At 39.3% G+C, this 26,971-nt stretch overlaps 1 protein-coding gene across 3 annotated transcripts in view; it reads right to left on the bottom strand.

Annotated features, from left to right (window-relative positions):
• Window positions 1-26,971, bottom strand: part of PHF14 (PHD finger protein 14) — a 155,701-nt gene that overhangs the window by 102,363 nt on the left and 26,367 nt on the right. For all 3 annotated transcript variants that reach the window (XM_032235252.1, XM_032235254.1, XM_032235253.1), the window contains exons 5-10: window positions 21,415-21,574; window positions 16,609-16,720; window positions 14,032-14,169; window positions 11,957-12,103; window positions 3,187-3,457; window positions 685-791 (exon numbers count right to left, since the gene is read on the bottom strand). In XM_032235252.1, the coding sequence (XP_032091143.1) occupies window positions 685-791; window positions 3,187-3,457; window positions 11,957-12,103; window positions 14,032-14,169; window positions 16,609-16,720; window positions 21,415-21,574 (935 nt within the window). The remainder of the gene's footprint in view (window positions 1-684; window positions 792-3,186; window positions 3,458-11,956; window positions 12,104-14,031; window positions 14,170-16,608; window positions 16,721-21,414; window positions 21,575-26,971) is intronic.

Raw genomic sequence — 26,971 nt, 5'->3', positions numbered from 1 at the left:
TTTAACTTGAAACAATATTTTACGCCCCTGACTATTCCTTATTTTTAGACAATTCTAACAAATACAGCCATATTCACACAATCAGGGGCATGTTAAAAGCCAGAGTAAACAGTAATTTTTATCTATCATGGCTAAATTCTATATTTGAACATATATTTACATAAACTTGTATTTAAACAATTGCTTATTTAAATTTTATGTTACATGCCTTCCAACACTGTAGCAGCAGCTTGGAGATTATAATGCAAATGTAAGTTTCATAAACTGCTGAGTCACTATTGTTCCCTAGAAGCATGGGTAACTGCTGCCAACAAAGAGTCTGACAGACAGCACTGACTCTGTGGGTCCAGGACTCTACTGTACTCCAGTAGTTACAAATAAGGAATAAAAATGCTCTTGAAATTACCTTGTGTTCATTGATAGTGCCTATCCCAATGAGCCATCTCAGTTGCAATCATTGAAAATAATCAAAGATAAGTACAATAATCCAATATATGAGAAATGCTTTTCAATAAGTTACTGAGTTATGCATGAAGACGACTAAAATATTGACCTAACTTCAGTTTTGTGTGTGTGTGGAGGGGAGATATTCAATGATGAATCAAAGTATTGAATTTAATTTCTGCTGTTTTAAGAATTAATTACTTCATATAAATTTTACATGGCTTTAAGAATTTTTCTTACCTTGTTGTATTCTACATGAAGTTTTTCTTGTTCATTCTCCAGCTTATCCTTAATTGTCTTCTGTTCTGCCATATTCTCCTGAATCTGTATCATGCGCATGTTCCTCTCTATAATAAAAGTCAGCACTTTACTTATGTACGTTTGTATAAAATAAGAGACTGCAGTTAGAATCAAATAATTGAATCTCTCATACTGCATCATTAAATCAAAGCAAAAGAATATAACTATGCTATATGCAGTTTTTATTTAGTAAAGCATAAGACAATTCAATGACAATCTAATTCTTATATGAATATACTGAGTATTTGAAACAAAATTCCAATGAACTTGATCTGACAGCAAAGCAGTGATAATATATATTTTATATTCTTCCCAAGAATAGAAATTTCTATGTTACAAAAATACCTATGGCAAACCATAGTAGAAAACAATTCAGAACAAGTAGCACAGTTGGAGAGCAAACGGACAAATTAAAATAACCTAAATAATTTCTAAATTCTACAAGTATTTTAATGTATTTTTAAAATGTTCCATTTTCAATGGAACTCCATCGTGGTCATACTGAAAAACCAGTTAATCATGCCACTTAGTGCCACTAGTTCTAATAGTCCTTTTCCTGTTGTTAAGTGAGGAACATGTAGGTCATTAAGTGATGACCTCACATTGCCACAGCTTTTGACATCTTGTTGGATTCCCCATTGGTTTTGCTTGCTGGAACTTGGCAGGAAGGCCAGAAATTATGATCATGTGACTATGGGAAACTGCAATGACTCTTAAGTACAAGGACTCGTCAAAATTATCACTCAGTGTCATTGTAAGTCTGAATGATCTCTGAATGTGTAGTCCTTAAACAAAGGCCACCTGTATTTTGCAATCAATAAATGCATCAATCGAAGTTGATGGTTATAGAAAAGGTTCAATCTAAACTGTAATCTTTCTGACAAAAACTAATTTCTTCCCTTACAAAGAGAGGCCCTATTTCACCATTTTTCTAGTAGGCTCAAAGATTGCACAAAACCACTTTCCCACATTAGTACCTTCAATTAGCAGATAAATTCAAATAGTACACAGTTATCCAAGATCCTATATATGAACATATATATCATTCGTAGTGACTAAAAGTGAAAACCCTCAAGCCTACGTAGGCTTTTAAAGGTGATAACCAGTACCTTGAATTGAACCTGGAAGCAAATCACAAGTCAATGCAGCTCCTGCAACAGGTGGCACATGTGTAAATTAGGGCTTTCACAAAACTGTGTGGGTTGCTATTACTGAATCAACTGAAGCTTCCAGATATTTTTCAAGGGGATCTCTATGGAAAGCACATTACAATAGTGAAAAAGGAGATTACCATGGAATGGGTGAGTGTGAAAAATATATTATGATCCAAGAATGGGTGCAACTGACACACACTCTATTTTACAGGGCTCAGTTTTAACCTGTTGCCCAATCCTCAATAGTATCTAGGCACTTAGAAAGGATGCTAGTTACATCGCTTAGTTCACTATGGGCAAAGATGTACAACTAAGTATCATTAGCATACTCAGCAGACAATGATCTCACTCAGCAGTTTCATATAGATGTCAAAAATAAGTGGAGAAGAAGCTGAGGGATATATTTGTCATTCCCAATCAATATTGAATAAAAATGACCTCAGAGGAAGGAAGTAAATCAGGACAATAGGGGAGTGATCCTCATTCCCAATCTGCAGAGTCATTTCAGAAGGGTAATCAACGGTACTCAATAGTCAAAGGTATCAAAACTATTTTTTAAGGAATAAACTTTTTTATCCTTTATTGAAAAATTAACCATAACATATTATTTTCACTTCACTTTAGTGAAGATATTTTGAGAAACTTAAAATCATGGATCTGAACTAAATTAAGGCCTCCTGAAGCCCACTTTCATAGCAGATTGCTATACCCAACTGTCTATCAAATAATGAGGCTAATCATCTAGAACAGTGAGTCTCAACCTTCCTAATGCCGCGACCCTTTAATACAGTTCCTCATATTGTGGTGATCCCCAACCATAAAATTATTTTATGTTTTCCATATTTTTTTGAAAATATGTGTTTTCCAATGGTCTTAGGCGACCCCTGTGAAAGGGTCGTTCGACCCCCCAAAGGGGTCCCGACCCACAGGTTGAGAACCACTGATCTAGAATGATAAAAGCTGCTCCTGTATGCTACAATAACTGCAATGGGGGTAGGGAGGGGGAAGGGAAGATAAACCTTGAAAGGTCTCAATCCCTCTAATCACAAAGAAAAGAAAATTCAATTTGAAGCACATTAGGAATGAGTAAGTGAAGGGAAAATATATTAAGTTTTTTTTCTTGTTTGCTTCAGAGAAACAGGAGTCATATAGAAATCCAACATTTTCTGAAAACAAAATTAAACGAAGTGAATTGCAACAGAATAACTTACCAGTCTTCCCATTGCAATCTGCTTTACCTCTAACCAAAACGTAGCTTCAAAATTGAATTTGAGTATTTCAGACTTACCAAGATAATAATTCACAAAATCAGCAGTCAATGCTGGTTGTTTATGCTTTCGTCTTCCATCCACACTAGAACTGGTATCTGAAGTGTCAACAGGAAAGATGTCTGTACTAATGCCCATTAATTCAGCTTTACGCATGAGCTTACGTATTGCTGAAGCACTGCTAGTAAGTGGCCGCGGCAGTTTTTCTCTTGGAACCCATGCTTGTGGTCTTGTGGTGCGTGCTAATTCTGCTTTAGCACGGTACTGCTGAAGTCTGGCATTAATTCGAGCCTATGTCACAAAATTAAACATTGCAGGGTATAAAATCAAGGGGGAAAAAAGACCTTCATCTTATTTAAAAAACTATACATTTATGACAAATTGCGCTTAATACACGCTAAATGAATTATCAAGAGAGTCTATTATGGACTTTACTCTGCATACAGTGATCCTGTATTCGTCAAGATCATGTTATCCTATCGTGCAATCCAGAAACTTAAAAAGTCTGATAATAGAATCTATTTTCTTCATAATCTGTTTTTCTTCAAAAGCAATTTTGAATTTTCCAACTCATAGCACACAAGAGGAGCTCTGCTAGTCACTTTGATCCATAAAGGAAATTCACCAGCAGAACATGAAAGTATTTATTTTCCTGTATATGTTTTACACAGCAACCACCTTTCAGGGGAATATTGCTTTTAATTATGAAAATAAAATATAACCATAGACAAATCTTCCAATCTCTAAGTTATTTTTATTGCATCCAAATTGACAGCATAATTAAATCTTGTGGCCATGGATTAGACTAATCAAGTAACCATGTGATCATATGACATTGGAATGCTTCAACAGTTATAATGTTAAGTCAGTTGCCAAAGATTAATTTTGATCACGTGACCATAGAGAAACTATGGCAGGCAAAAATGTAAATCGTAAATCACATTTTTCAGTGTTGTAACTTCAAATGGCTGCTTAACAAATGGTCATAAGTCAAGAACTACCTGTATAACCATAAGATGTGTCTCTCATCAATCATAACCAGGTTAGATATTATCAGCATATATGCAAAATCATGTGCCAATGTAAATCAATTATTTATCTGAACTATAATTCTCATTTTTATCCATTTCTGCAAAAAGGAAAGTCATTTCATGGGATTTCTTTGCTATTTCATCTTTTAAACAGAAACGTAAATGATATGAATTCGTTAGTTAACTTGGTCAGATCATGATCTCCATTATCTCAACTTCAATACAATGAAGATGTTGATGCATGGAAACGGAAATAGCTGAGAAAGACCGTTGGCTTACCTGAACGGTCGTTCTCGGGGCACTGCGAGGAGAGTCCAATGCTGGGTTAACACAGCCTATCTGCCCTTGGACTGAGTGATGTTTTTAGTTGACCACGCCTCCCTTTGCCTCTGCATGCTCAGTTTGAAAACGAAGGAAACCATCCTGTAATCAGTTACAGTTAATACAGTCACATCGTTCAATATAATAAACACCCCGGACGGGTTTGGACTCTCTTCGCAGTGCCCCGAGAACGACCGTTCAGGTAAGCCAACAGTCTTTCTCCAGTGCACTGCTCAGAGAGTCCAATGCTGGGACATGCCCAAGCTATTGAGTCCCAGGGTGGGGAAGCGCCGTAGCCTCTGGCCTTTCAGCCACTCTTTGTAATACTCTTCTGCCAAAAGAGGCTTCGGTTGAGGCAAAGGTGTCAATCTTATAGTTTTTGATAAAGGCCGTGGGGGAAGCCCATGTGGCCGCTCTACAAATGTCTAGAATAGAAGCCTGGGTTGCCCAGGCCGCAGAAGCTGCTGCGCTCCTAGTGGAGTGTGCGGTGACCCGTCTCGGAGCTGTTTTGCCCTGGTGTTCATATGCCAGCTTGATGCAAGTGCGTAGCCAACGTCCCACTGTGTGAGAGGAGACCTTGTGGCCAAGGGACGCAGGGAGGAAAGAGACAAAGAACGCCTCTGAACGGCGGAAGTCTTTTGTCCTCTTTCAATACGTACGCACGGCTCATCTCACGTCCAACTTGTGCCACTCACGCTCCTTAGGGTGAGAAGGATGGGGACAGAAATTGGGCAAAATAAGCTCTTGAGTCCTGTGAAACAGAGAGTTAATTTTCGAAGTAAAGGACGGATCAAGCCTCAGAATTACTCTGTCTGGGTGAACTACGCACAAATCCTCCCTGACAGAAAGAGCTGCCAGCTCGGATACCCTGCGAGCGGATGTAATAGCCACCAGGAAGGCAGTTTTGATGGTAAGGTGGCGCAGACTGGTCTTTCTCAAAGGCTCAAATGGGGCTTTTGTCAGAGCCCTAAGCACAAATGGAAGGTCCCAAGACGGATACCGGTGAGCAGCTGGGGGCTGATGTTCGCTGCTCCTTTGAGAAAGCTCTTGATCTGAGGAAGTTGACTCAGAGAGCAAGAGGAGCCCCTAGCCAGGATAGTAGACAGCACTGCAACCTGACGTCTGAGAGTGCTGACCGCAAGACCCTTGTCCAGACCCTCCTGCAAAAAGTCTAGGGTCTGAGGGATCGAGGCTGATGAGGCCTCTATGTCTCTAGTCTTGCACCACTGAGAGAATGTGGCCCAGGTGGCATCGTAGATTCTAGTGGTAGAAGGCCTCCTGGATGCTTGGATTGTTCAAATGACCTGGTCAGAGAACTTCTGTTTTCTCAGGAGCTCCCCCTCAAGTGCCAAACGGCTAGCTGTAGCCACTGGGGCGCCGGATGGGTGACGGCCCCTTGGCTGAGGGAGATTTGGTCCCGAGGGATTCGCCACGGTCTCTGAACTGAGAGACTGACCAGGTCTGCGTACCAGAGCCTTCTGGGCCAGAAGGGAGCCACCAGGATGAGGTCTGCCTTTTCGGCCAGGAGCTTGTTCACCACCTGAGGGATGAGCGGAAGTGGAGGGAAGGCATACAGTAGTCCCTGAGGCCACACTGACCTCAGTGCGTTTGTTCCCTCCGCCTGGGGCGAGTGGCAGTGACTGAAGAAGCGTGGGAGATGTGTGTTGTTGTGTGTGGCAAACAGGTCTACCTGTGGCTTGCTGAATCTCCTCACGATCTGCTGGAACAGGTCCGGGTGCAGGCGCCACTCCGAGTGGTCAATGCGTTGGCGACTCAGCCAGTCTGCTTCCCGGTTGCTTACGCCGGAGATGTGATCTGCACTGACAGAAGCCAGATGACGTTCCGCCTCGAGCATGAGGGCCTTTGATCGAGTGCCCCCTTGCCGGTTTATATGCGCTTTGTCGCCACATTGTCTGTCATCAACAGAACATGAGCCCCTTTTACTAGAGCGGCGAACCTTCTCAGCGCGAGGCGAGCTGCCCTCAGTTCCAGCCAATTGATGCTGTGGGCGGCCTCCCTCTGATTCCATCGGCCATGGGCTAGGTGGCCCTGACAGTGGGCGCCCCACCCCAGGAGACTGGCGTCCGTGGTGACAACTAGTCTTTCCGGCTCCTTGAACAAGCAGCCCTTCTTGACTGCTTTGGACCTCCACCATGCCAGAGATCGGATCACCCTTCGTGGGAGCCGAACCCGCCTGTGTGAGTTGCTGGCCTTGGCCCTCTGCATGCGTAACAGGAACCACTGCAGCTCCCTGGCTTGAAGACGAGTCCAGGGAACCACCCTCAGGCACGATAACATTATCCCCAGGAGCTGGGACAGTTGGATGATTGGTACCGACCTGGCAAGGCTGCAGTGTTTCACTCTGCGTCTCAGGTTGGACAGCCGGTCTGGAGAAAGAAATACCTGGCAGGAGGTGGAGTTGATGACTGCACCCAGGTGCTGTATACAGGTGGACGGCCGGAACTGGCTCTTCTCCATGTTGACAGAGAAGCCATGGTGCTGCAGGGTCTGCACAGTTAGAGAAATATCGCGGTGTGCCTGCTTGGTGGTGAGAGAATGAATAATTATATCGTCCAAATAACCTTCCAGACGAACCGGATGACTGCGGAGATGAGCCGCTAGCACTGCCAGAATTTTGGTGAATGTTCTGGGCGCAGATGATAGCCCGAAGGGAAGAGCCCTGTATTGGAAATGCTTCCCTTCCGAACAGAACCTCAGGAACCGCCTGTGGGCCACATGGATGGGGACAGGCAGGTAGGCCTCTTTGAGATCTATTGATGTCAATAGGTTCCCCTCCCTCACACAGTCCAGGATGGAGTGGAGTGACTGCATCTTGAACCTCTTGTAAGCCAGATGCAGATTTAGACTTTTGAGGTCCAAGATGGCCCTCCACCCCCCTGAACTCTTGGGCACCAGGAAGAGGATGGAATAGAAGCCCCTCCCTTGCTGATCCCTGGGGACTGGCTCTATCACCTCTATCTCTAGGAGATGGCGGATTTCTGCTCTCATGCGCTCCCTCTTCTCTGGGTTCCTGGGGGTAGGACAGCGAATAAACTTTCTCTGGGGAAAGGTTAGAAAATCCAGGACAAGGCCCCTCCGAATGGTGTTGAGGACCCACTTGTCCGATGTTATCTCCTCCCACCTGTCGGCATACAGCGTAAATGGGGCCGATGCCAGCTTCCACTTGGCTTTCATTTTGGCTTGCCAATGCCTAAGCCATAAGAGGCGGCGTGAAGTGATATTGGAAGCGAGAGCCCTGGAATTTGGCTGCTGTCAAGAATACTCGACAGCGGTAATAATTTTGGTTAGCTCATGGCGCCATCTAGATTTCCTGGGTAGTGGCCTAGACCTGAGTTGGCGTAGCCAGAACAAGGTGGCCCTGATAAAGAAGGAGGCAGAGGTGGATGCCTTGATGGCCCAGGCAGACACCATGTGTGTTTTATGACACGCCTTTTCTGACCTCTTATCTTCTGCCTTTAGTCCCTCTAGGAGCTCAGCTGGCAGGTTTGAGTTGGAAGTTAGAGACACAACTGGGGCATCTACTTCGGGGAATTTCAGGATATCTTCCATTTTCCCCTCCAAGGCATACAGTGCCCTGTCCCCCCCAGTGGGGTTGGTTAGGGTGTCTGGCTGTAGCCACTGGCGCTGTACAGCGTCCATAAAGAGGTCAGGCACCGAGATAACCTCAGGAGTTTCTATTGTCTCTTTGAATAAGCCATGCTTATGATCCCTGGATTTGGAAGCTTGAGAGGCCTCAGGTCTGGAAGTGGGGCCTAACTCTGTCGCCGTCATGGCCTTGTGTAAGATTGATTTGAATAAGGACGGCTTAAACAGGCCAGTGAATGCTGGTTTGTCAGGGGTAGGGTTTTCGTCTTCAGAAAGCACGAAAATTTCCCCTTCTTCCTGCTCAGAACTTGAAAGCCCAGAGTGAGATGGGCTGGAAGATGGGGAGGAGGATACAGGCTCCTTGGAAGTGGAGGCCTTAGGCTTGCACTTTTCCTTTGGGGCCTTGCCCTTGCGAGAGCCCCTGTGCTTAATGCCTTCAGCTATCCCTTGGGAAATGACTAAGGAAATTACCTCCCTCATTTCATCAGAAAGAGCAGGGCCTTTACCCCTCTTCAGCTTCTGTTTACTGGGCCTGCGATGGCTAGGCCTGCCTGAGCTGGATTCACCCTTCCCACACTGGGAATTCTGGATAGAATCTCGTTCCTCTCCAATGGAGGAGCTAGGGGAGTCGGGGTACCCCCAAGAAGCTTCTGGAGACGGATCCCTGGACCTATAGTCATCCCCAGACAAGAATTCACTGTCCCCAGGGGATTGGGCCTCACAATCAGGGGAAGCTACCTTCCTGCTGCGATGGTCTGGGCTAGGTTCTGGCTGATGGGGCCTAGAAACCTACCTGGGATCCACTGTGGCTCTTGGTGAAGACCTTTCAAGTGAGCCCTTGTGCCCTTTGCCTTTTTTCACAGAGGGATCCAGCTTACTGCGTTTGCTGGAGGGCCCTGCCTGTTCCCCTAAGGCCTCCCTGCATTCCTCTGCCATTTCAGGTCCCCATGAGGCCTGGAAGATAGCTGGAGCTGGGATGGGCACGCGCTGGCCGTTGAGGCTCAAATGCGCTTGCAGAATCTTCAGGAGGGAAGGGCCGCCTGGGGGTCGGATTCCTTCCTCCCACCGCCCTCGGTTCCCCGAGACTTATCTTCCTCTCAGGAGGGAGAGACTAGCTGGCTCCCCAGGCTAGTCCCCAGCCTCCTCGCGGCGTTCTGCGGTCGCTGAGGGCTGGCTGTGGCTCCGCTTGGGCTGTCTGGCTCTTCGCTTCTCCTGCCTCTCACTAGCAGCCTCTGAAGGAATTTTTTTTTTCCCGCTCCTCGCACGATCTGCGCTCTTGCCGCTCTTCACAGCGATCCAAAATGGTGGGGGGTGCGCGCGCAGCCGCTTCCCGCTCTTTCTAGCCTCACAGCCCAGAAAAGCGTGCGAAGGTTCCAACCGTCGCCGCTGTTGCCAGGCAGAATGGAGCAGCTGAGGGATCCCTAGCAATATGGCCTGCAGGCTTCAGAGCCTTCTCAGAGCCTTCTCTGGGGCTTCTTTTCGCCTGGAACGCCCCTGTCCTGGCTGGGGAAATCGCTCATCCCACTAGCCGCTCCTGCCACTCACCAGCATCCGCTGGGCGAGCTTTCTCGATCCTCTGGAGCGCTTGCGACCAGCAGCAGCAGAGAAAGCCCGGTAGCCCTTTTAAAGCGACAGAAGCCTCAATGGAGGCAATTTTGACAGTTCTTACAGTAGCTATAATTTTCTCTATCTGAGAATCTAAATGTGGTCCAAAGTGGGAAACTTTCCAGCCTATCTGATCTTAGACTGGAGCTCTCCCAAAACAGTCCTAACGGGCGGACTGAGTTTTCGAACTGAGCATGCAGAGGCAAAGGGAGGCGTGGTCAACTAAAAACATCACTCAGTCCAAGGGCAGATAGGCTGTGTTAACCCAGCATTGGACTCTCCGAGCAGTGCACTGGAGAAACAAAATGTTAATTTAAGTCAACAAAAAAGTTACACTGTATGCAAACAGGTAAACAAAATACTTGAGAATCAGTGGTTCCAGAAATGCTTGCTTCATTTAATTTTGATGTACCATTCTTTTTTTTTATTAAAGATTTTTATTAACAAACATGTAAAATACACACACACAAAAATTAGACGTACACCACATTTATACAATACAGTGCGAACAGGAACTTCCTGTTTTTTATATTAGCAATCATCAATCGATACCTCTCACCTTATATTATTTCCCCTTCTATTGTATTTCATTTAGATTTCACCATTCTTAACCCTCTTATTTTACTCATAACTACTATTTTTGAGTGTTGTTATATTCTTTCATTGATTTTTGTTTCTTTCCTCCATCCACCTATACCATTTATCCCATATCTGGTAGAATTCTGATTCTTCCTTTCCCTGTATTTCTTTAGTTAGTTTATCCATTTCGGCACAGTCCATAATCTTTCTTATTATTTCATCTTCATTTGGGATTAATTTGTTTTTCCATTTCTGGGCAAAGGCAATCCTTGCCGCTGTAAGTATATGTAGTATTAAATACTGGATTTCTTTTTTGTATTTCACCGACATAATTCCTAATAAAAAAACTTCAGGTTTCCATTCTATTTTAACCTCTGTTATTGCCTCCAGCCAATTTTTGATCATTTTCCAAAAAAAAATTTGCCTCCTCACAGGTCCACCATAAATGATAATATGTTCTGTGTATTGATTCGCATTTCCAGTATTTTGGGGAGGTATTTGTTGAAATTTTAGCTAACCTGGATGGTGCCAGGTGCCATCTGTAAAACATTTTGTACTGGTTTTCCTTGCATGGAACTGATAGTGTCATTTTTAAATTTATTCCCCCCAATTTTTCCCATTTGTCTAATTCAATATTATAGCCAAAGTTCTGCGCCCATTTTATCATTTGTTCTTTCACAATTTCTTCTTCCAATATATACTTCAGGAGGAATTTATATATTCTCCCTATCATCTTTCTATCTGGGCTTTGAATAATTTTATCCAATTTGTGTGGTTCTGTTTCGATGCCATATAATTTAGTATCATTATTGTATTTAGTTTTGATTTGGAGGTAAGTTAGCCAGTCAACTTTCATGTTCTGATCTGCCAATTCTTCAATTGTTTTTAAATTTCCCTGTCTATCAATTAAGTCTTTGTATCTTAGGATTTTGTTCCAATCTGTAAAATTTGGGTGAGTCGTCCTTTCTGTTGGTGATAGCCAATTTGGGATGTTCACATAGTGGATTTTTTTTATTTTGAACCATTGCTGCAGTAAGGCTCTTCTGATTGATTTTGAAAGTATTTGTGCGTTTTATTTTTATCATCCCATAGAAATGTATGCCAGCCTGCCTGCAGGTCAGGGCCTTCTAAGGTCAGAATTCTTTTATTCTTTAGCTCTATCCAGTCCTTCACCAATGTTATTGTTACTGCTGATGCATATAAATCCCAATTTGGTAATGCTAAGCCTCCCCTCTCCTTGCTGTCTTGCATTGACTTTAGTTTAATCCCCGGTTTTCGTCCCTGCCAAATGAACCTAGCGGTTATTTTCTTTAATTCTTGAAAGAATGTTTTACCTGGTGCGGCTTGCAACAGGAATAGGATTCTTGGTAAGATATTCATTTTAATTGTTGCTATATGTCCCATAAGTGATAACTGAATATTCTTCCAATTTTCTAAATCTTTCTTTATTTGTATCACTAATTTATTATGATTATCGTCTTTAATTGTGGAACATTTTGCTGACAGCCAGATCCCCAAGTATTTCACTTTCTTAGTTAATTGCAATCTGGTTGCTACTTCCAGTTCCTCTTCTTGCTTTTTTGTCATGTTCTTGGTTATCATTCTTATTCAGAAGGTTGTACCAAATACAAATAAACTATTATAATACCTGAGCTTCAGGTGAAAGTTGTTTTTCTCTTTCCTGCAAAGACATTTTACAGTAGGACTGTAAAGCCAAATAGTTCTTACGCTTCCATTTTCTATCCATTCTGTCAGCATGTTGTTTACAGTAAGCAAAGAAAGGATCTGCAATATCCTAATGCAATAAAACAAAAACAAAGAACATTTTTAAACAATTTTATTTTCCATTCATCTTACAGTTTGAAGAGACTCTGAGTGGCTTACAATAAGAAAAATTATACAAATATACAAAGAATATACAAATATCAAAACAATTATAAATATGACAACAGATTAAAATTTTTATTAAAACAGGCTAAGAAACCTGAGTTTGGAGGGGACAGGTAAAGATGCTTTCTCTGTTAGTGCACCAATCACCTTCAGCCAACGGCTTTTCCATCAGGACCCCATGCTAGTTTGCCTATCCAGGTTTAAGACTTTTCCTTAAGGCTAAAACAGAGGGGAAGATCTTATTTTCTGTGGCAAGATGTTCCAAAGGAGGGAAGTCATGGAATAAATGCCTGGATTTCTGTGCGGGCATTCTGGACAGATTACTGTCACAGAATTCCTTGGCTGAGAGCATCCACAGTAAGCTCTTTCTGCCGGCCCAAGTGGAGCAGGCTGATTCCCTTGCAGAAAAAATGGTTCTACATATATCCTGGACCCATGCCATAAGAGCTTTAAAGGTAATAACTGACATCTTGAATGGCATCTGTGAACAGATCGCAGATTGTTATATGTGCTAGGGGCATCCAAAACTATCCAAGTTATTGCATTCTGGACCAATTGTAGCATCTGAACTCTCTTCAAGGGTAGGTCAGTGTGGGCAGAGTTGCAATAATCCAAGTGGCAGTGCAGGACATCATGATCCAGAAAAGATCATGAAAGCTTCTAAAACAGTTTTATTCAATCATAGTATAAAGCAACTCTGAGTAGGTCATTGAGACCAGAGGCTTATTCTTCCAGCTTTTGAAATCATGCTAGAATCCATTCTCAGAAAACTTCTCACTCTCCAGAATGTGTGCACTGGGCTGTTTATGCATTATTTTTATGTGATGCCTGATTGTGTGTGGCTTTTAATTATTAATCAGGGTTTTGATAGCTGGCTATTAAATTGTTGACTGTTGTTTCCTTGTGCTGCCATGCCCTCGGTTCCTAAGTACCTAGTAAGCCAGTGGTAAATCAGCACTTTTGTTGATTGACAAGGGGCTTCAATCATTTAAATTTTTATCTTTTAGCTATTTTTGTCCCTGCTCAACCAGCAATCTTACTGGCTACAAAACTAAATCCACAGTGCAGTTCAGAATACCCCAACATTCTGGAAAGTGAGAAGTTCCCTGGGAATGGGTTCCAGGACGAATCTGAAGGTTTGGAAGAAAAAAATATCTGATCCCAGTGACTGATTCAGATTGGATCATGCAACACATATATTTCCCTTAATTCACAACTCATGTTCATATTTTTAATGAAGGCAAGTCAAATTGAAAAAACTTTATCAACTTCTAAAAAATTATAAGCTTAAAGAATTATTGATTTTATGTACACATAAACAAGTGTAGTTTTATTTCTGTCAGTACACGGATAACACAGTTGATAATAAGAATTTTGCAACCAAAAGCAGTTTTTTTTAGTGTAAACAGATATAAGAACCTATAGATTATTATCTGACAAAATATCAGACAAAAATGATGGATATTATGGGGCATCTGAACACTTTGTTATTTGATTAGAGAAGCACTCAATCATAATAGAGCTGAAGGTCATAATCAACCTATTTACAATTGCAGGATAAATCTTAAAGAAAACAGAAGGAAAACAGGAAGGCAGACAATGCCTTCATGATGTAAGGAAACAAAAACATAATTAATTAAAAAAAAGGTATGTTCTTGGCCCCTAAATATTTTTTCCACCAAGACTACTTGCACTTAAATCTAAGGAGGGCTTCAAGATAACATAACATAACAAAACAAAAATGTTGCTTGGTATGATATTTTTATATTTTCATCTGAATTTTAATTGTAACCCACCTCAGACTGAATCATTAGAATACTCAAGCTTATTTACCTCCTCTGCTGCAGCTTCTGATAATAGGCCTTCTTTCTGAGCACAAGTCACATGGAAATAAGCTCTACACATTCCAGCATCACAGCTAATGCAAACCCCAGTTCTTGCAAAACGAGGATCTTCACAGAAGCTACATTCCTGCCGCAGATCAGTGAGAGAAAGCAATGGAATAAATACTAGAAAAACAGACCTCAAGTACTAACTATAGGTAATTATTTAACCACGATAATTGAGACCAGAATTTCCTTTGCTGAGTAACACAGTTGTAAAGTGCAATGTCACATAACTTCGCTGCTTAAAGACACAATCATAGCAATCCCCACTGCCATTATTAATAAAATTCCACCAGTCATTAAATAAACACCCTGATCTAAGTCGTTCCCAGCTAGTGGTTCCCAGCCCTGAGACTTGTTAACTCTCTCACCCAACTATCTCTTTTCATATCTGCTACTTTAGCTATCCTTGTCGGGCTTCCCAGGTACACCAGATAGGAAATATTAGCAGTTGAGCTAATTCTAATTTATTATAACAGAATCTTGCAAGTCCGACCATGTGCATCTCTTGCTGTCTCTTTTACAATCTGAAAAGTCAGGAAAGATTCCTTCTGAGTCTCTATTTTTCTATTATGCAGTTATGGGCTACGTATTCCCTTATCTAATTGTTCTGGGAGCACCTCTCCCCTTCCCGATCTTTCAGAGTTATTTCCACATACCATTATATCCTGCAAATGACACTCTTTGGCAGTAGAGGCAGCACTAGGGCCAAAAAGACATCTAGGGTCTTGAGCAGTCTCACCAGATACCACTGTCTCTGGATTTCTACTTCAGCCTTACTGCTGCTGCCAGGGAGTGAACCTCAAGCTGCTGCATGTCATCCTAGTGCATAGAGCAACCACCCTGCTGTGCACAACTCACCTTTACTTGTCTTCCTCCTGCTTCTGATAAGATGCACTCAGTCTGGCTTTATGTAAAAGCCTCTAACACCTTCCAAAACATGACAGCAGCGCACATGAATTGGTGAAAGGCATAAGCAACCTGACAAAGAATGTCTGGTGCGGCCAGGAGCTGTCCTGCAGAGGGCCAAGCCAGGCACTCCTCATCAGCAGTGGGAGGAAAACAGCAAATGTCATCTAGAGAGAGCAGCATCTGTAGAGCATATGGATAGCTGGGGCTTTGCACTGTGGTGGCTGACCATGGTGCCAGATCTGAGATGACACTCCTTGGTATTGGTGGCACTGGAATCAATGTAGATGCCCAGAGGTGGCGGTAGCATGATGAGACTGTTCAAGGCCCTGAGCCTCTACTTCAGCCTTAATATCATAAATGTTGAGGAATTCTGTTGTTCAGGGCAGCCAAATGGACAGAGGTGGGTATAGCTGAAGCATCCCTATAGTTATACACTATATTGCCAAAAGTATTCGCTCACAACTGCTTCTGTTATGTGGATGGGTGAGCGAATACTTTTGGCAATATAGTGTAAGTATAGGCAATCTATACAGGTGAATGGTTGTCAAGCAAGAACCACCTATACTTGGAGTGTACTTTAAAATATCTCTACTGCTTTCAAAATGTACTTTTAAAGAATCCAAACTTATACAAGATAAATAATAAACAATAAAATGGAGAAATAAGCAAACAGCACAAATGATAGGACATTCAAATTAAAATAGATTCCCCCCCCCCTCTATTTTCAACAGAAAAATTCACATAAATTATTCTAAATTTCTGAAATAAAATTGAATTAGATTTGGATATTTGATTTCCTACCTCACTTTTAATACAATTCCAATAAAGATAATATAATGCATATGAAATAAACAGAGGCATAGAATCAAGATCACGTGAAGTACTAGTACCATTTTATAAAACTAGTAAGACCACACCAACCAATTTGGGTCACCATACCATAAAAAAGATGTTGAAACCTTGGGAAAATTTAAGAGAAGAGCAACTAAGGCTTGGAGACTAAAACATATGAAGAAGAATTGCAGGATTTGGGTTTGGCTAGTCTAAAGAAAAGAAGAATTAGGGTGACATGATAGCAGTAGTCCACTATTTGAGGGGCTGCCACAAAGAAAGAGGGGTAAAATTATTCTACAAAGCATCAGATGGCAAGACAAAAAACAGTATTTCGAAACTAACCAAAGAGAGAAGCAACCTGGAATTAAGGAGAAACTTCCTAACAGTGAGAATAATTAATCAGTGGAATAGCTAGCCTTCAGAAATCATAGGCACTCCATCACTGGAGGTTTTTAAGAATAGACTAGACAGTCACTTATCTGAAATAATATACTGAAGGTTCTCCTGCTTGAGAAGGAGGGTGGACAAGAAGACCTCCAAGTTTCCTTCCAGCTCTGCTCTGCTCTATTCTATTATATATAACAATATATGAGATCATAATAACAATGAACAATAATTACATTGTTTCTTATCTCCATAAATAAATATGGCTCATAATAACTAAATAAATATTGATCTACATTTTGAATACTTGGTTGCAATGAATAGAAACAAACAAAATAAATAAATACACAATAACAGTCTACATGTTAGTAAAATATATCTCTTGTGATATTACCTTTGCACCATACTTGGAATAGTTCATTTCTGTAAGTGTTACTGGTCGCAATTTGTCTATATCTCCAAATGCCACTCCGGGAACATATAGTGCACAAACAATATGGACCCATCTATAACAAAAAATGACATTGTGCATTTTATTACATTTGTTTTCAACTGAAAACTGTAAAAGGAAAGAGACATATATTGAAATATCAGTTTCTTTACCTCTGAATAATAAAAGATGGAAAATAAAATGTTGCATTGATCCAATTGATAACTGTATCTTTTACAAATCTGGAGTATTAGCACAAGAATATGTTTTAAATGACAATTAATGAAGTTGAAGCATTTTACATACCCTTCTTGAATTTCTTAGGTTAAAATAAAGTTATATTTCCACATGCCTTTGAAAACACCCTATATTACAAACTTCTGTATAGATACTTGGAATATGTGCAGATAAGAATTCACAGAATTTCTGTATTTCTCTCATCCTACAAAAACATCTTAGCATAAAAGAAAATAACTTGCAATTCATCAATGCATTAGAAATATAGAAGGCCATTAATAACCTAGTAAGCAAAATATACTGTAATTGGTACAAATAAGTAAATAATCAATGCCATTGCTGTTAAATCTCTAAAAGAAGATCTTTCATTAATGGAACATCCTGGCCAAGAAGGCCCTTTATTCCATTTCTTTACTATGCCCAGATTATACTGTTGAAATGTAAAGGGAAATCTTGATAGGCTGCAATCCTAGGGCAAGTATATACCATAAAAGGCCCTCCTTCAAATATTGAAATCTTCTTTAACATTTCTTTAACATTAACAAGTTGCAACTTCCAAATTGTTTTTTTTAGAATAGCCCTATGAAAATTCCATTGTGATAACCAGCACTGGCAATTGTCAAAATATTCTGACTGGGTATTATTTGCTTAGAAGCCCCCACTAAACAGGAAACCTTATGACTTCAAATGAATAGTAAAAGCACACCCATCAAGAAGATTATCCTTTGTGTCTAATAAGTGTGATCTGTTGGCAGCATCTAAAAAATAGATACATATTGTAAAATCATGAAACAATTGTATCCAAGAACACTCTATGCAAGTTTGCATATTTTAAATCAGATTTTGTTAATATGCACCTAGCAGAATTGAAAATAATTTCAATCTACACATAATTTCTTACATCCACAATTATTTTTGCCATGTTACAACTTCTCATTTTAATGTTTTCTATGAAAAAAAAATGTGGAAATATAGAGCAATTATTTTCAGAAAACATTTGTGCAAAAACAAAATGTTAACTCATGTATTTTTTTTGAAGATCACGAGGTCTTTTCAATTTTTTAAAATTCCCACTGAAGTATTACAAAGGAAAACTAGTTGTGGGAAATAGAGAGAAATAATAGGCCACTTTCACATTATCTTCAATTAGTTTAAAAGGCAAGGGTTTGGCTGGAGATTTTGATAGAATGTTTTAATGCAACCTCACCATTGCACCCTGAGGAGTTCAATATAAAGATACACATCTTCAACCACAGCTGCTTCTCAATTTAATTTGCAGTTTTTTCATGCTCCACTGGTGTATTAAATGCTGCTGCGCTTTGTAGGAGTTTATCTATGATAAACCCAACAGCTGGCTGCTTGCTTCATAGTGACCTTCTCAAAATGTTTTAGTACATGTCACACAAGTACTGTAGTATTACAGATTTAAACTGCCATTTCAGAATGATTGGCACACAAGTGTCTCATTTCCTCAACCACCTATGTGTGAACTCCATCCTGACTCTTTATTAAAATACACAGAAGTCAGTCAAGTTCACAGCTGAGGCAGCTTCAGCTGCTTTTAATACTATTGCCTAAATGTTTTCCTGCTCATTTATTTAGCTGCACATGTTTGAGAACCTTGTAATTAAGACAAATTGGGTAATCAAAGAATAATAATCTTTCGTGTTACTTCCCCATCTATTTTGCTCAGAGCAAAGATGACAGATGTTGGTGATTGGAAAGGAAAAAAAGAAACAAACAAAATAAAGACAATAGTCTTATTTTGGTTATAGCAAAACAGAAGATTTTATCCTGTCCCAACCATTCATAAAATTAAGGAACACATTTAAAAAGAGATGTATTTAATATTAACTATTTAATGGAATATCACTTCATATTAAAAAGAGAATTATAAAACAAATAGTTTAATAATCAGACAAATTTAAGTCAGAAAAAAATGTACAATTTATCATACAACCACCCTTTGAGGTCATAGGCTCAAGAACATTTTAAGTGAGCAACTTTGGGGCTCCCCATTATGTAATAGTACTGTCTATTGTAGATACCCTTTTCAACCTTGAAGAACATGTTTTTATAACCTATACAATGCTCAATAGTGTAGGATAAAAAAAATATTTCTTTCCTTTTCCTTTCCATCTTCCTGAGATCTTCTCCACTGCTTAAGATCAGAACCTGTATGTTTGATCATCACTACTTAATGGCTGTTGACAAACCTTTATTACGGGTCATCAATCCAGCATAACCATTTCATTTATTCACCCAACTGAAAATTCATTCTATAGTCAAATTAGATCCACTGAAAAGAAATCATATTTATTATATTTTAATTTATAAATTAATATATTTTACATATAGGGGAGTTGATTTTCTTATCTATTGGCATACAAAGAAGGTACATTACTTGTGTTAGCTCTGCCTGGATTCCAAATTGATAAGCAACAAAATCTTAACTTGTATCTGCCCTTCTAATATTCTAATTTAAAAGAATATTTTATTCCACAATTCAGCAAGATACTACCTCACTAATTTTTCTGGATCCACCACCCTTCAACATGGATGTTGCAAAGAATGTTGCATCATTTATTGCAAATTGTTTCCTTGTTTAAAATTTGGGTGGTTTTTTTTTTATATATAGTTGGCTGCAAAAATCCAGACAACCAGGTCTATGTCTTAGCAATCTCAAAATGCTAGCTCTGTGCTACTGATACCTTTCTCCATCACCTCATTTCAACTTCAGACTTCCAAATACATATTATTCAGCTTCTTCCAGATGAAGCAATGATGATATCAATCAACTGGATAAGATCCTAAACATTCATACTGCTTTCAGATCATTTAAAAAAGATTATTCATACCGGAAAAGCTTTAAATGATTGTAAAGTAGCTTACAAAATAGATTGCTTTTTTTATACTTATCTACATACATATTCCCATATACTTTTTCAAAAGAGAAAATTGATAATTATATAAGCTGCAAATGTCAAAATTGTAAAATTAGCCTTTCAACCCCATCATTAAAATTGCAATTTAGGGACTGGTTTCTGGTGTTAAACCATTTTCAATACAGTTCATCAAATTAAATATTCAAATGCAAAAAAGTCACTTTAAAACAACAGTAAATTCGTGAATTACTTCGTATTTCTGAGCCTCCTGTTTCAATATATTTAGATATCTCTGAATAGAAATGGAACTATGTGTTATTTCATTGTTAGAAAATGTGGCTGAGTTTCAGAGGGTTTCTTTGTTGCCGAAGTAATAAAACTGATTAAGACTGAAAGCAACAGAATAGTATTTGGCAAGTTGTTAATGTCCAGCCCAGCCAAACATTCTTGCACCTTGAATAGATGGATAGCAATCTATAGTTCGTTCAACAGCTTTTAATACTGAAGTAGTATTTTTATTTATTTTAAGGCTAAAAACTGTGAAAGACTGATTTGATGCTAAGCATCGCTTTCATTTCTAAGCTTTTCCTAAGACCCCCTAAGACCCCTTCAATGTATCCAATGTTACTTTTTTTCCTATTCTGCATTATTAAGTTAAATTTAAGGGTTCGTTGAGATAAAAGATTAAATTTAAATGTTTTATCAAGACCACACCCACCAATATTGGGAGTAGTGTATAGATATAGAATAAACCCCACTCCTTTCTAGCACTGGTGTATCTACTTTGATAATGAAACATCTGCCAAAAAAACAAACAAACCCCAAGCTCAGAGCACCATGGACCATGCATATATTATTGAGAAATTTCAAGTCCTAGGCAATAATTCCTGCACAGAATATGGACTTAAATTTAAATAATTTCATTATTTCACAGAGTATTATGATTTTAGGAATGTTATATATGCTATGGATAGTCCATAAATGTTATTTTGGGAAGCCCTTGATTCCGAAGACCTGCTAAGGGAATCTGGGCATTTTCTAAGCTGTAGTTTAAATATTGGAAAGAAACAAGTTAATAGCATTTTCCAAATTAGACATAAGGATGAATAGTTGTCATGCCTTATTGATAATTATGAATGTTCTATACCAAAATTTAATAGTAGAATGCAAAATTCAAGAAAAAAGCTTAAAAGGGCTGGTTGTAACTTAATTGCTTTTGGTTTAATATATACATTTGTATGGTTTTGAGAATAGTAATATGATTTAAAGATCTCAATCTGCTTTTGAATTAATACAAAAAGTTGGAATTAATATTTAAACACCTATGGATTTACCAGACATGTGTAAAAAAAGATTACTATTCCTCATTAACAAATATTTACAATTCTGGACTGAAACGCATTTACTCTGTCCTATTGAACTGGCAGAATATTAATGCAATGAAAAGACTAATCAATATTATTCTATGTACTCTCATTTTAATGTATGCTTCAAAACTCAGCTTTTAAAATATACTTTGGTTTTTGCTTCGTTCTGCTTATTATTTGCTTTATTTATTTCTTTTTTCACTTCTTTGCATTTATTAGATCAACTTATTAATAAAAGCACAAAAACCAATTTAATTTTCAGAGACCTTATTGTAACTAACCTGCCAGCATCTGTCTCCTTAAAGATTCCATCTTGATTGGGACAAAGTTCACAGCTTGGAGAGACACCGCATTTGCAAGCATCACAAAACCATGGTTCAGTGGAATTTTCTGAAGCAGAGCTCATAATGGAATCACTTTCACCATCAACACCATAACAACCTGCAAACAAGGGAAATATATAGATATTAAAGAAAGAAAGATATTGTCACACGCTCAAGCACTAAATTTAAGCAGAAAAAACAAGGAACAGGAGGACATGGTTACTATGGATTCTGAGTTGAGTTCAGTTGAGTTTATTGGTTTTGTATGCCGCCCACTCCCGAAGGACTCCGGGCGGCTCACAATAAACAAGGGAGGGAATAAATAAGACAATACAAACAATTTTAAAATCCACAACAGTCACAATTAAGATGGGGCTGGGTGCTTTAACAGCGGAACAGCCAGGACTTAGTCGCTTTACAGAAGGCCGGGAGGGTAATAAGGGTCCAGATCTCCACTGGGAGCTCGTTCCAGAGGGTTGGAGCAGCAACAGAGAAGGCTCTCCCCCGGGGGGGGGGGGTCGCCAGCCGGCATTGGCTGGCAGATGGAACCCAGAGAAGGCCAAGCCTGTGCGATCGAATTGGTCTTTGGGAGGTAATTGGCTGATTATATTGATATTGAAACAATGTGTGTGTGTGTGTGTGTGTGTGTGTGTGTGTATACATGCATGCATACATGCATGCATACATACATACATACATACATAATAAGTAAATAATACATGTCAGAATGACAGGCTATGTCAAAGAATTCAATTTCTAGTAGGAAAAGTCTATATTTTCTTGTCTTTCACAAGAAAACAACCAAAAAAGATTTTTTTTAAACATCTGCAGAAGCCTCTATACCAGTGATGGCAAACCTTTTTGGCACTGAGTGCCCAAACTGGAATGTGTGTGGGCTAGAGTGCTGGAAACCTGAAGACCAGCTGGCCAATGTGCATACACATGCCAGTCACCTGGTCTTTGGGTTTATGGCATGTGCATGCACACCAGCCAACTGGTCTTTGGTTTTCCGGTGCTCCAGCGCATGTGAAGACCAGCTGGCTGGCATGCCGGAAATCAGAAGAGCAGCTGGCAACTACACTTTAGCTGCCACCTCTGTCACGCGAGCCATAGGTTCGACATCTCGGCCCTATACACTTTTAAGTTTCCTATAATTATGCTGATTCCAAGAAAAAGAAAACACTTTTGTTGACTTGTATATTTGATTGTATTGAGTTTATTGATTTGTATGCCACCCACTCCCGAAGGACTCCGGGCAATATAATTGTATAATTACCTATCAACCAAAAAGAAAATTCAGGATAAAAATATTTTAAAACAAGGAGTATTTCAAGTCATTATAAGAATGGTTAAGTAGCATATTAAGCACTGCTTAATAACAATGTCACAGTGTACATAATCCTGAAGAAAAGGAAAAGAAATTTTATAAGAATACGAACAAGGATGACTTTTGAATAATGCTTGCAAAATAAATTAATATTTAGGATATTTTACAGTATGTAAATAATAATATTACAGTAAACAAAGTGTGTGTGTGTGTGTGTATGTATTGTATTTTTCAGAGTATAAGATGCACCTTTTTCCCTCAAAAAAGAGGCTGAGAATCTGGGTGCATCTTATACTCTGAAAAATACAGCATTGTTTGCCTCCTGATACCCCACCCCCTTGATCAAAATAGCTGTGCATAGCCTTTAGGAGGCTTCCAGAATGCTCCTGGGGGCTGGGGAGGATAGAAATGAGGAGAAAAAACGGGCTGTATTTTTTGCTCACCTTTGATGTTTAATGTGTTGATGTTTAATAAATTTATAGGCCGCCCAATCCCAAAGGACCCCCCCAGCTCCCAGCAACACTCTACAAGTCTTCTAAACGCTATGCATGCCTCTTTTTTTTGACAAAAAAATGGGCCCATTTTCATGAAAAACGGGCAATTTTTGGGAGGTCTGCATATTGCAAAAACTTTTTTAAAAAAATTTGCCTTGGGGCGTATTACACTCCGGTGCATCTAATACTCTGAAAAAAAAACCGGTATGTATGTATCTATGTATGTATGTATGTATGTATGTATGCATGCATGCATGTATGTATACACATACATACACACATACACACAGAGTATAAATATATAAAATACACAGTAACTATTCAATTGCAGATAAATGAATCAACTGCATCTCTAAGTCAAAATACAAAAGGTATTTTTTTAGACCTTTTGTGATCAGGAAAATGGATGCAGGTGGAGATGCTCTGGTCCAGTATCACAATTTAGTTTGGAGGATTTTTTGTTTAAAGACAGCTATAAAAACATTTATGTAATTTCATTTTTAAAAATTGAATATTGCAAAGGAATATTTATAAAAAAGCACTTTAAAATGATTACATTTCTTGTCCAGGACTGATCAATACTTTCTAAAAGCACTATTAATATATTGCTAGTCAAACACTTAGTATTTTTTCACATTGAGATCTAATAAAAAAACTATTATGAACAAAACAAGAATCTATATATTACAGAAACTATGCCCAGCCTATTGTATGAAGAGGATTTTAATATAAGACATGCTTTCCATCTTTCACGCTTATTTTTCTATTATTAACAATTTAATGTATAACTGTTGGAATAAATGGTACCTATAAATGTATATTGGAGAACAAACCAGCATCAGAAATCAGTACTATCAGGCATTGCCACAGGCCTATTGCTAACTCCAAAATTTAGGAATTATTATTTAGCTGGGGCTATGAAAGATGGAAAGTTGGGCTAATTATATTTTGCATAAAGGAGAAACCAGGGCTCTTATACCACACAGTGGGGCAAAAAAGTATTTAGTCAGCCACCAATTGTGCAAGTTCTTCCACTTAAAAAAGATGAGAGAGGCCTGTAATTGACATCATAGGTAGACCTCAACTATGAGAGACAAAATGAGAAAACAAATCCAGACAATCACATTGTCTGATTTGGAACAATTTTTTTTTTGCAAATTATGATGGAAAATAAGTATTTGGTCACCTACAAACAAGCAAGATTTCTGGCTCTCACAGACCTGTAACTTCTTGTTTAAGAGGCCCCTCTGTCCTCCACTCATTACCTGTATTAATGGCACCTGTTTGAACTTGTTAGCAGTATAAAAGACACCTGTCCACAACCTCAAACAGTCACACTCTAAACTCCACTATGGTGAAGACCAAAGAGCTGTCGAAGGACACCAGAAACAAAAATTGTAGACCTGCACCAGGCTGGGAAGACTGAATATGCAATAGGCAAGCAGCTTGGTGTGAAGAAATCAACTGTGGGAGCAATAATTAGAAAATGGAAGACATACAAGACCACTGATAATCTCCTTTGATCTGGGGCTCCATGCAAGATCTTACCCTGTGGGGTCAAAATGATAACAAGAACCGTGAGCAAAAATCCCTGAAACACACGGGGGGACCTAGTGAATGACCTGCAGAGAGCTGGAACCAACATAACAAAGGCTACCATCAGTAACACACTGGGACTCAGATCCTGCAGTGCCAGACGTGTCCTCCTGCTTAATCCAGTACATGTCCGGGCCCGTCTGAAGTTTGCTAGAGAGCATTTGGATGATCCAGAAGAGGATTGGGAGAATGTCATATGGTCAGATGAAACCAAAGTAGAACTGTTTGGTAGAAACACAACTTGTTGTGTTTGGAGGAGAGAGAATGCTGGGTTGCATCCAAAGAACACCCTACCTACTGTGAAGCACGGGGGTAGCAACATCATGCTTTGGGGCTGTTTCTCTGCAAAGGGACCAGGACGACTGATCCATGTACAGGAAAGAAGGAATGGAGCCATGTATCGTGAGATTTTGAGTGCAAACCTCTTTCCATCAGCAAGGGCATTGAAGATGAAACGTCTTTCAGCAGGACAATGATCCCAAACACATCGCCCGGGTAACGAAGGAGTGACTTTGTAAGAAGCATTTCAAGGTCCTGAAGTGGCCTAGCCAGTCTCCATAGAAAACCTTTGGAAAGAGTTGAAAGTCCGTGTTGCTCAGCGACAGCCCCAAAACATCACTGCTCTAGAGGAGATCGGCATGGAGGAATGGGCCAACATACCAGCAACAGTGTGTGCCAACCTTGTGAAGACTTACAGACGTTTGACCTCTGTCATTGCCAACAAAGGATATATAACAAAGTATTGAGATGAACTTTTGATATTGACCAAATACTTATTTTCCACCATAATTTGCAAATAAATTCTTTCGAAATCAGACAATGTGATTGTCTGGATTTGTTTTCTCATTTTGTCTCTCATAGTTGAGGTCTACCTATGATATCAATTACAGGCCTCTCTCATCTTTTTAAGTGGGAGAACTTGCACAATTGGTGGCTGACTAAATACTTTTTTGCTCCACTGTAACTTAGTTGCCACTTTCTTATCATGCCTATTTATGGTCCTAAAGAAATTTCTCCTAATTTACTTAAATGAATCATATTTCAAGCATAGTTTATGAGGTGAGACAAAATAATATTGAGGTTGGATTGATTAGTTAAATCTTAGTTTCAATTATTTTCAATGAAATTAAATATGTATACAACAGGTATATTGTTCTGCTCAACCAATCATTCTGGTGGAATTTCATGGCATTTTACAGTATCTTTCCATTAATTTCAATAAGAATACATAACTGCAAAGCAGAGCTCCTCAACTGAAAAATAAGCATACCTACTACTAACATTTAATACTTATTTAATAACATTTAACCACAACAAAACTGGTTCTTTTTCTGAAACAAAGGATCCTGCTCATTTTTTTAAAAAAAAATTCTATTCAAAACTCAAAAAGTGGGGGTGGAAAGAAATATACAGAATACAAGCAACTTGTTTAACAACAGGAACTGAGACTGTTGACTTGCTGTAGTGACTTGCTATCACTAAGCAACATGATTGTAACATGTAATGTTACATGACTCCATCAACTTATATTGGCATTAGCGCCAGCTCCAGTTGCTGTTGTTAAGTGAATTTCATATAGTCATTAAGCGCAGCATCATATGATCACCATTTGTGACCTCTCCATTGATTTTGCTTGTTGGAAGTCAGAATTGAAGGTTACAAATGGTGATCACATGATTATGGGACACTGCAGCCATAATTGTGAACTGTTAGCCAAACGCCGGGAATTGTAATCTCATCATTATGGGAATACTGTGAAGGCTCTAACCACATGGAGCAGTCATGAACCATTTTATTCAGTCCCACTGAAACTTCAAATGATTGCTGAATAAATTGGTATTAAGCTAGGACAACCTGTATTACACACCAATCAATATGACCAATAATCAGTTGGTAACGCATGTATTTCTGATTAGTTCTTCATTTCTGTATATAAAAAAGCAAGAAACAATCAGTTAAAGAAACACTTGTCATTGGATTTAAAAAGACACTTCTTTTCAAACTTCAAGGTATTAGCCCTACAATACCATAAATCTTTAGCAATATCATTTTAATACTACACTATTCAATAGGATATACATACCCATGAGTTGTTAAT

The sequence above is a fragment of the Thamnophis elegans genome, chromosome Z, assembly GCF_009769535.1.
Source record: "Thamnophis elegans isolate rThaEle1 chromosome Z, rThaEle1.pri, whole genome shotgun sequence".
Classification (NCBI taxonomy): domain Eukaryota; kingdom Metazoa; phylum Chordata; class Lepidosauria; order Squamata; family Colubridae; genus Thamnophis; species Thamnophis elegans.
The sequence above is the reverse complement of the archived record's forward strand: the minus strand, read 5'-3'. Positions and strand labels throughout refer to the sequence as shown.